Raw genomic sequence first — 13070 nt, forward strand, 5'->3', positions numbered from 1 at the left:
AGTCCCTTTAGGTCGTGGTTGAGTTTCAGCTTCTAGTGATCTGAAATCTTTGTCTCCAGTGCAGGATCCCACACTTGAACAGCCAAATAAATATTTTCCAAGTTCCACCAATAAGCAAAAGCAGCCATTTGCATTGTTAACAAATAAATGAATGAATCTAGGGTTTCTTGTAGATTGACTTTATCCTCTTCACTCCCCCTAAATCATTTTGAAAAATGCAAAACTTTATTTCCAGATGCAGTTGCTCTGTTGCACATATCCTTTAATGTCACATTTTAAAATTATTTTCCTACTGTTAGAACAGTTTTTGGATTAGGGGCTGTGTGTGCCTCATGTTTTATGAAAAGCCCTTCTGGAATGAAGCCCCTTTTGCCAATTTGTGAGGTGACCCTTTCTGTCTCATCATAGATTATGTTTGACAGTTTCACCTCAGTGCCCAATCTTTTTTAAAATTCTGAGAGGAGATAATAGCAGAAACATTTAGCAACAGTAAAATCCATTCCGTGTAAAATATTTTTTAAATAATTTATTATATAATTTGGGTGGTTTTGATGAGGATTTTTGCTAGCTCTTTCCATCTCAGCTCCCTTTGTGTAAAAGAAAGGATACTAGCTGTTGGCTTAGCTTCATAGCATTTTGGGATAGAAGCGTATAATGAAGAATTTAAAATGGTTTGCAGATTGCGTATATACATCAATAGGGAAGACAGAAATCTTAACTTTTCTGGTTCTCCACCTGCTGCTTTATGGCTCTTTTCACCATCTTATTTATATTTTGCATAATGCTAAGGCATCTCAAGCTATCAGTTTAAGAGTTAAAGCTCTCATTTGTCTTTATGTGGTCATAACTTTCTGGATTCATAGTATAAACATGTCATTGATTATATTCACATTCAAATATGTCTCTGCAGTGGTAGGTCTAGCTAGTGCCATCACAGATGGAGGAGGTGGGTAAAGGAGACATTGCCTGTCTGAGGCAGTTTGGTTTGTTTTAGAATCTGATTGTAATGGCAACCAGTTCTTCAGGGTATCTGAAATGTGAATAGTAGCTGAGATTCAGAAACAATATCTTTCTTCTGTAATTCCCTGCTCCAGTTCATACAGGAGATCAGGCACGAGACACTATACAATAGAGGAGTTCTTGTGTGTCTAGAGAAGCCCTAGTTTTCATCACTTGCTAGTAAGAACAGCCATTTGCAGAGTTGGTAAGTTGGCTGATACTGATTGTATTATTAAAAAAACTATCCTATAGCCAGATCTGTGCAGGTGACAGCGTCTGTTAAATCTTGTCTGGGATTGGGAGCTAAGCAGGGTTGGTCCTGATTAGTACTTGAATTGAGGACCACCAAGAGAGTCCAGGTCTGTAGACTAGACCAAATCCCAGAAGAACGACACACAACTGTGTGTGGTAACATACCTAGCCAAGCTTGGCTGATCTTGAAAAGCTGATCAGGATCAGACCTGCTTAAATACTTGAATGGGGCACTACCAGGAGATCCCAGGGCTGTCCACTAGTCTGGGAAATTGGTGGGATGGGGGGAGGAGGAGGGAACCACCTTGGAAGAAAGCATTGGCAAACCGCGCCTGTCTTGTTGCCGAGAAAATTGCATGGAAGTATCTGTGAAGTCGCCAAGCGCTGAGTCAACTTGAGAAAGACTTTACTTTTAAAATAAACCTAATCGTGGCATTTTGCATTGGCTGTAGCCTCTAGCCCTGTCCTAAAAGCCATCTGTGCCTTGAGAGCATTTCAGTGATAGCTCTTGGTATCGCAGTAGCAATCACAGTATACTTTCTCTCTGATTTACTTCTGGATGTGTTAATTACTGAACATTTGCTTTTCTTTTTCCGCTGCAGTTTCACAGAAGAATCTATAAAGGAATTCCACTACAGCTGAGAGGTGAGATCTGGTCCTTGTTGCTCGATGTCCCGAAAATGAAAGAAGAAATGAGAGATTATTATAATGTGAGTTTCCAAGCCAGAAAGTGAAATGTAGAGCTTTTATTTTATATAATGCAGCAAACCATAAATGTAGTTCAATTCAGAGGGATAAAATGTTATCCTAAAAGCCATTCTCTCCAAGTTTTCATCTCTTTTTTTTTCTGGAGAAGTACTAATATGAACCCTAAATCAAAATTATCTATTAGGCAAGAACCTTAGTACAACTCCAACTTAATTTCTCATGCCTAAATATTTTTGTAGACTTCTTTTTTCCTGCTGAAAAGATTCCACATTTCAGTATTGCCTATGTATATTTATGCTATGCCCAGTCAGTGCAATTTCTCTGGTCTCATTCTTTTCACAAGATTTTCTCTCACCTGACCTGGTGTATTGTTTGTTTTTTTGTGTGTGTATCGTACATCCAGAGTCACATTGTTTGAGTCGGGTAGCCTTATAGATTTGTGAATAAAACAAATAAATGTTGCAGACTAAGAAACAGTCTTGTGACAGCTTTATTTTGTTTTCAAAATTCTCTTTTAGATTTTGTCTTTGTTATGTTTATGCATTTTTCCGGTTTTAAATCTTTTACTTTTTAAATTGCAAATGCAGAGAAGCTTTGAAATGAGGCAGTGGTGCACGGGAAGGTGTGGTGGATGCAAGAGTGAAATATGTATCTGCTACTGTTTTGCTTGGGGGATTAATAATTACATTCAACCTGCCAAAGACTCAATGTATCTATTTCCTTTCACCTTCAGTGAAAAGTGGCAGGAAATTGTGCTGTCAAAAAGTTGTAATTTAGGGCAGATTTACAGCCTGTGGACCAAAACATACATATAATGCTTTTCCTGAACTGATGTCCTCTGGATGTGCTGGGACTGCAGCTCTCAGAATCTCCTAGGCACGTGACCTCTAGAATTCTGGAAGTCCTTACACATCTGGAGGGCTCCAGATTGGGAAAGGCGTGTTCACTGAGGCATAGAACCTTCTGCAACATGCAGAAAATTCAGAAGCAGCTAATTCTCTTAACTCATGCCGCCTCTGATTTTCTGCAGCACTCACCGATAAATAGAACAAATGTAAGATGTTCCTTTCATTCCTTTCACCAGGAGGTGTGCTGGGTCAGGCCAAAATGTTCTCTACCATCAGCATTCCATGTCATGGCTTCTTCCAGATGTAAATATGGAAGCCAGCAGAAGGACATGAATACAATACACTTTCTCATTTGAATTTCCCAGTTGTTGCAGTTCAGAGAAATATTCGCTATGGTTGACTGCTTGTACTTGAAATCCTGTCTCTTGTGGGAAGAAGGTATTTTGTAAGAGAGAAAATCTGTTATGCTTCCCTCCTCATCTACAGCAGAACAGGTTTACCACCTTTGTGAGAAGTTGAGTGCCATCAAAAAGGATTATGAGTTCATAATGAGCTGTGAAGTCTTGGTGTATACATTTGTTGATTGTTTCTCTCTCTCCCCCCTAGACTTTAAAAACTCGAGCAAGAGGGACCTCTCCAGATATCCGGCAAATTGATCTTGATGTTAATCGGACCTATCGGGATCATATAATGTTCAGAGACAGATATGGAGTAAAGTGAGTAAAGTTAAATCCACTCCTTTTATATGGTTCTTGTTGCAATTTTATTTTTCAGAATTTCAGGAGGTCTAATCTATACAGAGGTGTAGCAAAACTCTGGATCCTCCTCTGCTAGTGCTGATTACAAACAGTAGCATTTATATAGGAAAGGTCTATCAAAATCTCCCTCCCATCCTCTTGATTCCAGCTTTTTGTCTCTCTGCCAGAGACAGAGAGACCCAGAAATCCATGGGATACTCTGAAATTCAAAGCAGAATCATGCACTTCTGTATTTAACATGTTGATGTCCACATAGGAAAAGCATCACTAGCAAGTTATCTGGAGAAGAGTTTTAAATTTTTAAAATGTGACCATTTGAAATGGAGGCATATTTTCCTATATTAAATCCTGAATGCTGCTTTTTGTTTTAAAATGGTCCAAGCAAATCTGAAAAAAGCTGAAACCCTGCACTTTGAAAATGCCAGAAAGAACTACTAAAATATCTTGAATGGAAGCTTTCCAAAATTGCTGGGTTCAGATACCTACTTGGAGTGCATTTCAAAGTGTCCCTTAAATTAATTCAAAGCTGATATTTGGTAACCTCCCATAGCCATATAGACACATATGAAGAAAATTCAATATTTCCTTCAATATTCTTTTAGGTTAAAGATATTTGGAAACTATGAAAGCCAGTTACACTTTTTCCTGGGTAAGCTTCAGGTGCAAATGGATTACAGCTCTCCAGATTCACAACCAGAAATTCTGCGAGTTGCAATCCAAAGCATCAGAAAGGCACCAGTTGCAGATGGCTTCCTAGGTATTACAGTCAATCTGTGTTTACTATAAAGTATCACCTAAGCTCCATTCTGCAAAACTGAAAGAACAAAGAATTGTTTAGTTAGTTCTGTGAGTGTTCTAAGTGGCTTTTGGCTTATGATTATTTTAGACAGTTGCACCCCCTCTCTGACAATCAAGCACATAAAATTGCAGATCGGTTTTTAAAACCACTTTCTAACTTCAGGAGAATTATCAGAACAGTTAGTGAAATAACATCAGGGAAAATAAAATGTCAGTAATTCCATTGAACAATATCCAAGCCCTTAGATATATCTAAATTAAGTGTTCTAATTTTTGAACATATTTTTCTTTCCCTCTGAGATGATTCAGATGAAATACTGTGTCATGGGTTAACATTGCAGCCTCCTACAACTAAAGCTGTATGCAAGTGAAGCTCATGTTTTTTTTAATAAATTGTATTTTTTTTCCTGTTGGCTTGTTTACAAAATTTGTATTTGAATGGCTTACAGCTAATACAGTAAACAAGACAAGAACAACAGTGATCAAGCTAGCAGATTGATAACCAGTAACAAGAGATGTAATAATTTGAGAAAATGTTCACAATAAAACTCATCAAATAACGCTCATCACTTGGAGATAAAAATAACATTTATTCCCCAAAGGTGCTGGAAGGGCAGAATTGTAACTGCGTCTTGATTATTATCAGGAAGGGAGCCATCCTAACTCTGAAGGACAGAGTATTCCAGAAGGGGGGGAACATCACAAAGAAGGCTTTTTTCCAAGCCCCCCAATTACTGTTCCCCCTTCTGTTGGTGCCTCTCAGATGGCAGAGAGCTTAGAACATGCCATGTTTTCTCCAGCAGATGATGATGATGATGATGATGATGATGATGATGATGATGATGATGATGATTTCAAGTTTTCAGCTTTCCCAATGTTGTTACGTAGCCAGAGTGACCCTGTGTACACGCAGAAGGGAAGGGGATCAAAGATAAAGAAACCTAGTTAGTGAATGGGGAAGAATGCCAAAACAAGTTGTAAGGATTCAGCCTGCTCACTAGGTACAGAATATGGACTGGGGCTAAAATGTGGGTGTGAGTGAATGGAAGGGAGAGGCTAGAAATGTGTACCCCAGGTGTCCAGGTTTCAGCCCTGCAATATGATTGCTCCCCTATATCAGTGTTCTCAACCTTAGCAACTTTAAGATGTGTGGACTTCAACTCCCAGAATGGAAGTCCGCACATCTTAAAGTTGCCATGGTTGAGAAACACTGCCCTACATTCCATTTCTCCAATGCTCATTTTCTTTGGATATAGCAGGGCTCTTTTCAGATAGGCACACCTTGCATGGCCTTTTTCGTAAGAGCTTTTGTAAGTATTTTACCATATAATTGAACGCAGGTGCATTTGCTTTTATCACTCATACACATACATTATAGATAAATAATGGATTGTTTTAAGAGGTAGGCTGCGTTCAGTGTTTAAACAGAAAGGCAGCATACAGGACAATAAGGAATATCAGCTTTCCCTGTGATAAGCAGAGAGAGAACTGCTGTGAAACATCTTTGGGGGGTGAATCTTTGCCTATGAAAGCAATTGGTTGGTGCTCTTACTAACTGGGAAATGTAAAGGGCTTGGTTAGATGAGAAGGCCCTTATTTAGACTCCTACAGTTGGCTTCCTTATACGTGTAGAAATAGAATTCTTCAAGATTTTGATTTTGCTACTATCATTTGCTTTTCAAATTAAGTTTAACGCCAACTTAGATTGGTTTGTTTAATCAATGTATATGGCTACCCAACTTGCAAATTGTGTCTCTGGGTGGCTAACATAAGGTTAAAGCCAGGTCTTTGTGAGGATTCACCATGCTGTAAGGCCAGCAGGGGTGGGTCCATCTGATCTTGCGGGGTATGCTGTTCCAGAGGGCAAGCCACAATAGAGAAGGCATGCCTGCTGGGTCCCACTAGCTCATACTATTTTGTAGAAGTGACTCAGAGCATGGTTACTGTGTCAGATCTTGTGGGATAGGCAACCACAGTTGGAAATAGACAGTCTTGCAAGTAACCTGGTCCTGTGCCATGGGGGTGATAACCATCACCTTGAATTGGACCTGGAAGCCTACTGGGAGCCAGTGCCGCTTGTGTTACATGGGTGTACTATGATGCCCCCATAACTACACACTGTGTCATTCTGGACCAGTTGCAGCTTCCAAGTGGTTTTTAAAGGCATGACCATGTAGGGCACATTGCATTCTAAGTGGGAAATGACCAGGTTGTGAAGGACTGTGAGCAGGGCCTCTTAATCAAGAAATGGGAGCAAAGGGTGAAGAACATGGATTTGTGCAAAAGCTCTCCTGGCCATGGCTGCCACCTGCTTTTTAAGCAGGACTCCTATGTTGAGCACCAGTTCAGTCTGAGAGGGCGATTCCATCCACAACTAAAGATAAAAAATCTCTGGATCCAGGGGGCCTAACGCTCACAGCCATTCAGTTTTGCTGGGGTTTGCTGAAGCCTGTTCTTTCTCATCTAGATCCCCACAGTCTCCAGGCACTGGCAGGAAACCTAGATGGCATTGCTTGGTCGGCCATGGGTAGAAATGTATATAGGTAGTCCTCAGTTAACAGCCATTTGTTCAGTGACCATTCGAAGTTACGGTGGCTGAACAATTGGTGGTCATGCCCGGTCCCTGAAGTTACGGCTGTTGCAGCGCCCCCTGTGGTCACGTCATCAAAATTTGGGCGCCTGACAGCCTGCCCGCACTTACGACCACAGGAGTGCTTCAACTCCCCCCCCCCCCATAAGGGGGCAGGACACATTTGGTGATTTTTGGATTGCTTTATTCCCTCTGGCTTGAAGTGCATTAAATTATGTGGTATACTGTATCTGAGAGATACTTCACAACTGTGCAGGACTAGACAGATGTACAAAATAGGACTGATACATAATTAAGCCAGCAGCATTTCACATCAAGAGTAATTTTTTCTTTAATGTGGCTTCAAAACACATTTATGTTTTGCGTGGTTACATTCTGTCTTTTCTCCCTAGGCAACAATCTTTGTTCCATGTCTTAGCTGCATATTCTGTTTATAATACGGTAAGCTGGTCTGTGCATGCATATAGTTCTGTCTGCATCTATACGTTGCCAGTTACATAGGTCACCCTTCAATTACATTGAATTCATGGAAATAGAATTCTGAAAGGGCAACATGAAAGCAGTGAGTTTGAATAGGGCTAATTCTCTATTGGATTGTTTTGCCCAACAGGTGTAAAAGAAAATATTTCTGATTCTTGGCCAGATGCTATCAAAGCATGCTTTGCAAATACTTGCCTGGAACCATTAAGATCAGAAACTGTAAAAACAGTAGTAAATAAAGCTCACTGAGCCAATAAAATACTGTATTTGAATATGCGTAAGAAGTTTTAACAGTGTGATCGGGATGGGTCAAATACAAGAAATAGTTGTGGGATTCCGGAACAGAACGTTATAAATGTTCCCAAAATTGCAAAAGTTGTCTCCCCTTTGTCTCTGGTTTGAAGAATTGAAGAGGGGTAGCCATGTTAATCTGTTGAGCAGAGCAAGTACCCAATAGCATTATTAGGATAACCAAAACCATGTTAGTGGGCTAACATCCATCGCTTACTCTCTTTGTGTATAGTTCTGTGGCTTCCTACTCAGAAATGTCAGATTGTGTTCCATGAAACTCACAATTAAACGCTTTAAGGTAGCATAAACCCCTAAATGATGTTACAGTCTTAATTTTGGGGATAGGTTGGAATAAATTAATATGTGATATTTCAAGTTAAGCCCAAATTCTTTATAGGGCAGATGTTCAAGTGAATCAGTTTGAAAGGAAGGGAATTTAATCAGAGAGAGGTTGTAGCATTGACTTCCTTCTGAAGTACAAATGTTCTGTGTTGAAGGCTGTTTTGTACTAAGCAGTATTTCATCATGAGGGTAGCCAGTCATCTAAACAGGGGAGAGGGGCTAAAGATTACATGAAATATAGATGTGGAATAACAACAGGCCAAAGTGCAGAAGATGGGAAGAAGATCCCTTGTCCTCTTCTAGCTTCATAGTCAACATATCCTTAGAGCAGTGTTTCTCAACCTTGGCTACTTTAAGATATGTGGACTTTAACTCACAGAATTCCCCAGCCAGCATGCTCTTGAAGTAGCCAAGGTTCAGAAACACTGCCTTGGAGGCTTCTCCACATCTTCAGGATAAAAAATTAGGTCATGGTAGCTTGTTCTGTAGAAGCTCTACTTATACCAGCCTAGCTTTTCTTTTCAGTTCTCTGTGCCAAGTCAGACAGAGAACTAATCCTTAGGGATACCTTTCCTCCAAACATCTCAGAAGTCACTCTGTTTCCTACCCTTGCTGCAGAAAAGCGAGTGCAACTGTTTTGGGGGTGTTTGCATGTGTTGACAAATTTTGTAACTCTCTTGTCGCCCTTTTCCCAGGAGGTTGGATACTGTCAAGGGATGAGCCACATAACAGCATTGCTCCTTATGTACATGAATGAAGAAGATGCTTTCTGGGCTCTGGTGAAACTGCTCTCGGGGCCCAAGCATGCTATGCATGGTACGTATCTGGGGTTTCATTCACTGTCATTCTGTCTATCTATCTATCTATCTATCTATCTATCTATCTATCTATCTATCTATCTATCTATCTATCTATCTATCTATCTAATTTTTCGGCCGCCCATCTCCCCCAATGGGAGAACTCTGGGCGATTCACAACAAACATTAGAACATAAAATATATAAACACATAAAACCTTAATTTAAAACATTACTAAAAAGAAGAAGGAGAGACCAAGAGAATGAAAACTCTGAGGCTGAAGGCAGAAGGACTCTATGGGGCTAGCCATCCCCATGCTTGAGGTATTCTCACCCCACCCCAAGCCAGGTGGCAGAACCAGGTTTTCAAAGCCTTACAGAAGGCCAGGAGTGTGGGGGCTAATTGCACCTCCGGGGGCAGGATGTTCCAAAGAGCAGGGGCTACTGCAGAGAAGACCCGCTTTCTGGACCCCGCCAGTCGAAGTTCTTTCACTGAGGGGGTCTGAAGCATGCCCTCTCTGTGCGATCGGGTGGGACGGGTTGAAGTCATAGGGGAGAGGCGGTCCCTTAGATAACCATGGTAGTTAACGTGGACCTCTTCACTGTAAATGCCAATACTCAGCAAACCTTCTTTAAGAACTCTATTTAGAATTGTGCTTTTCAACTCTGCAGTGTTGCGGCTGGGTTCACCCAACTGTACTAAGCCAAGTTGTCAAGTCACAGGTATTATAGATATCACATGAAGCTGAAACAAATGGTGTTATGGCTTTATGCAGTGGTCTGCTTCACATAACATGCTTCCAAAAGGTACTGAAGAGCCAACTGCATTTTAGCCTGGAATGATTGATTGCATGCCATCAAGTTGGTGTCAGCTGTTAATGACTGCATAACTAGACCTTGTCCAGGATGGTCTGCCCCCATCCTAGCCTTCAGGTCTTCCAGCAGTGCACTTCTCACTGCTGTAATTGAGGCAGTCCACCTTGCTGTTGGTCATCCTCTTCTCTTCTATTTTCTTCCACTTTCCTTTTCTTTTTCATCTTTCCCAAAGTAATAGTCCAGATTCGTGTGCTGCATTAGCCTAGGTATAGATTAGTAGCCCTATTAAAATGGTATACTTTAATTTAACATTACTTATTAATTAAGATGTTGCAGAATGATTTGTTGCTTGTTCATGATGAGTTCTCTCTCTCTCCCCCCTTTCCCAATTTTAGGTTTTTTTATTCCTGGTTTTCCTAAGCTGTTGAGGTTTCAAGAACATCATGACAAAATAATGAAAAAATTTTTGTCCAAGCTTAAGCATCATTTTGTAAGTAAATGCCAACAGGAATATGTTGATAAAGAAGATTGTTCGCAGATTAAATTTCTTTAGTATTTAATTTTGCCCAATTTAGGCACTCTTGTTGATATCTAGAAAAATGATGAAGCTATGTTTTATCAAATCAGATCTTTGTTTTTTTAATCTAAAACTTTGTGTTGTTTAACCCTTTAATAAATCACTATAAGTGTTGGCTGTCTACCACTTTGGTATCTTCATTATCACTTCTAAGGCTGGTTATTGTACTTGTAGTCATTAGTTTGCTCTTTATATTTAATTAAAGTTCCATTTTTCTTCTTTTACTGTGCTTCTTGACTTTTATTACTAGGGCTTGCAGATCCTTTGCATTTTTGGCTATTGGAATAGTGACATCAGCATAATGCAAGTTACTGATCTTTCTGCCTCCAATTTTAAAACCACACTCATCTTCACTTAATATATATTCAGTCATATAGGTTGAATAAATAAGGGGAGAGTATACAATCTTGTTGTACTCCTTTGCCAACCTGGAGCCAGTCTGTTTCACTATGTTCTGTCCATACTGTGGCTTCCTGATCTGTCTATAGATTTCCCATGAGGACAATGAGATGTTCTGGGATTCCCATTCCTCTAAGCACTTTTAGCAGCTTGACGAGACTGACACAATTGAAGGCCTTTCTGTAATCGGTGAAGCACATAGTGGTTTCTTTTTGGCATTCTTGGCTTTCTCAAGGTCCTTCATAACTAGGAGCATTGTTTTTATGTTAAGCAGATTCTTTTTAAAGAGTAACAGCTCTTTAAAGGTAACAGGTAACAGAGTGAGAGTTCTAGTCCTGCCTTAGCCAGAAGCCAGCTGGGCAACTTTGAGCCAGTCACTCTATCTCAGCCCTAAATAGAAAGTATTGGTAAGCCACTTTAAAAAATGTTGCCCAAAAAATTGCAGGGACTTGTCTCTGTAGTCACTGCAAGTCAGAGTTGACTCAAGATATTCATAACAACAACAAAGAACAACAAAAAATTGGAGAATACTTCAAGCTGATCTATGATGAGGGTTTAGGAATCACACAAAATCTGTGTTTTGCCTTAAAGAGAAAGAGAGAGATGCAAACACTCTCTAAACAGCTTGGAGACAAAACACACTGATCTAGATGCTGAACAGTAATTTCCCAACACACTACCTGACTGCGGTCACTAGAGCTACCATAAACTGGTGCTTTGCCAGCTAAGCACGTCAGGAGCTACCATGGTTGGTGGTACTGAACGCTGCCAAAAGGTCCAGACTCACAAGAAGCCCACTAGTAGTTATCCATCAAGGCAGCATAAGAGTGTTGAAACGAAGCCCTGAGGAGAAATACCCTTTGAATATACTTTGCATTTAACTTCAAGTTTGCATTCTGTGTGCCAATTTATCTTCTGAGATTGGCGAACCGTTTCTTCTTGGCAGGATTCCCAGGAGGTCAACACCAGCTTTTATACAATGAAGTGGTTTTTCCAGTGTTTCCTTGACCGTGTGAGTAGCCTTAGCTGTTGTTTTCATTATCACCCCAGCTGACCCTCTGTGCTAGACATGAATTTTTGTTTATCTGCTGATGCGTTCACATGGTTCCTTCATTGCAGACTCCCTTTAGGTTAACCCTCAGGATCTGGGATATCTACATACTTGAAGGAGAGCGAATTCTTACTGCAATGGCTTACACCATTTTGAAACTGCACAGAAGTAAGAGCTTTGCCCTGGCTTGAAATACTCACTGTGGTCAAAATGGTCAGTCCCTGTTTTGAGCGGCTAGGCTTGGGGGATTCTTATTTCTAGCTGGGTGAAAACTCTCAGTAAAGTAGTTATTGAGACACTACAGCTGTTTAATGTTAAAAAATGTTCCAAGAATAGAGAGAAGAAATGTTGTAGTTGCTGAAAGACCTTGTTCCCCTAGCCCCATCTCTTTCCTTTGAGACATGTTGGCACTGTACCTCCCAATTATTGCTGATTGTAGAAGCTAAGTCCATCTTTTTTTTAAACATTCTACTTCTCAAGAGTTGCAGTTTGTATGTTATGTTTTAAAAGGCCTACTTTTATTTGACTCTTCAGTTTATTTCACAAATGTAGCAGGGCTGGGAGGCTATCCCCATTTTGACATGTTCCTAATGGGACCAGCAACAAAGCAATTTGGCATTCCCCCTCCCTGGGAGCTTTTACTCAGCCAGCTGTTTTCTACAAACTGGAAATTCCACCTTTCCCCATTGTTTCGGTTTTTCCTGTCCAGTGTGGGCTGACCATACCAGGGCTACTAGGGATCTTCCAGCATCCCTGGGTTCAGTTGCTAAAGATTCGTTGTAGCTTTGCAAAAATAGGGTCTCCTGAGCATATTCTACTTATGCTTGGCTTCTCAATAATCTCATCTTGGTTGGAACTCATCACCCACGGTCAATATTAGAGGGAGGGGAGGAAGGTCAGCACATCTAGCTATATATTTTTGGTACATTTCTTCCTACCCCAAGTGACTCAGGATTCTAGAATTAATGATTTAAGAAGTAGATTGGGTTCCATTTTTAAAGGAATTCACTTCTTACATAAAGAAGGATACTTTCTTGCATTTTAGTCACACCTTTACTGCCTGATACTTGTTTTTTTCCCCATAACCCTAGAACACCTGATGAAATTGCAGATGGAAGAACTGGTCCAGTTTCTTCAAGAGACTCTTGCCAAAGATTTCTTCTTTGAGGATGATTTTGTAATAGAACAGCTCCAAAGCTCCATGGCAGAACTGAAACGAGCAAAGATGGACCTTCCAGTAGCGGGTAAGTAACTTCTGGATCCCAGTAGCTCATTTTGATATGTTCATTTGCACACCTTTTGAAATTTCCTCACTTGTTGGCAAGGATTGTCAGATTACAATACCAGGAAGAGGTGTCTGCAGGA

At 40.4% G+C, this 13070-nt stretch overlaps 1 protein-coding gene across 6 annotated transcripts in view; it reads left to right on the forward strand.

Moving 5' to 3' along the window:
- Window positions 1–13070, forward strand: part of USP6NL (USP6 N-terminal like) — a 116403-nt gene that overhangs the window by 83309 nt on the left and 20024 nt on the right. For all 6 annotated transcript variants that reach the window (XM_088141370.1, XM_088141369.1, XM_088141373.1 and 3 more), the window contains exons 7-14: window positions 1854–1961; window positions 3414–3523; window positions 7346–7394; window positions 8762–8882; window positions 10074–10168; window positions 11601–11666; window positions 11774–11873; window positions 12797–12949. In XM_088141370.1, the coding sequence (XP_087997496.1) occupies window positions 1854–1961; window positions 3414–3523; window positions 7346–7394; window positions 8762–8882; window positions 10074–10168; window positions 11601–11666; window positions 11774–11873; window positions 12797–12949 (802 nt within the window). The remainder of the gene's footprint in view (window positions 1–1853; window positions 1962–3413; window positions 3524–7345; window positions 7395–8761; window positions 8883–10073; window positions 10169–11600; window positions 11667–11773; window positions 11874–12796; window positions 12950–13070) is intronic.

This window comes from Python bivittatus, unplaced genomic scaffold (genome assembly GCF_059951505.1).
Source record: "Python bivittatus isolate LINGU-HERP-01145 unplaced genomic scaffold, Pbiv_v1 ctg000330_np1212, whole genome shotgun sequence".
Taxonomy (NCBI): Eukaryota; Metazoa; Chordata; class Lepidosauria; order Squamata; family Pythonidae; genus Python; species Python bivittatus.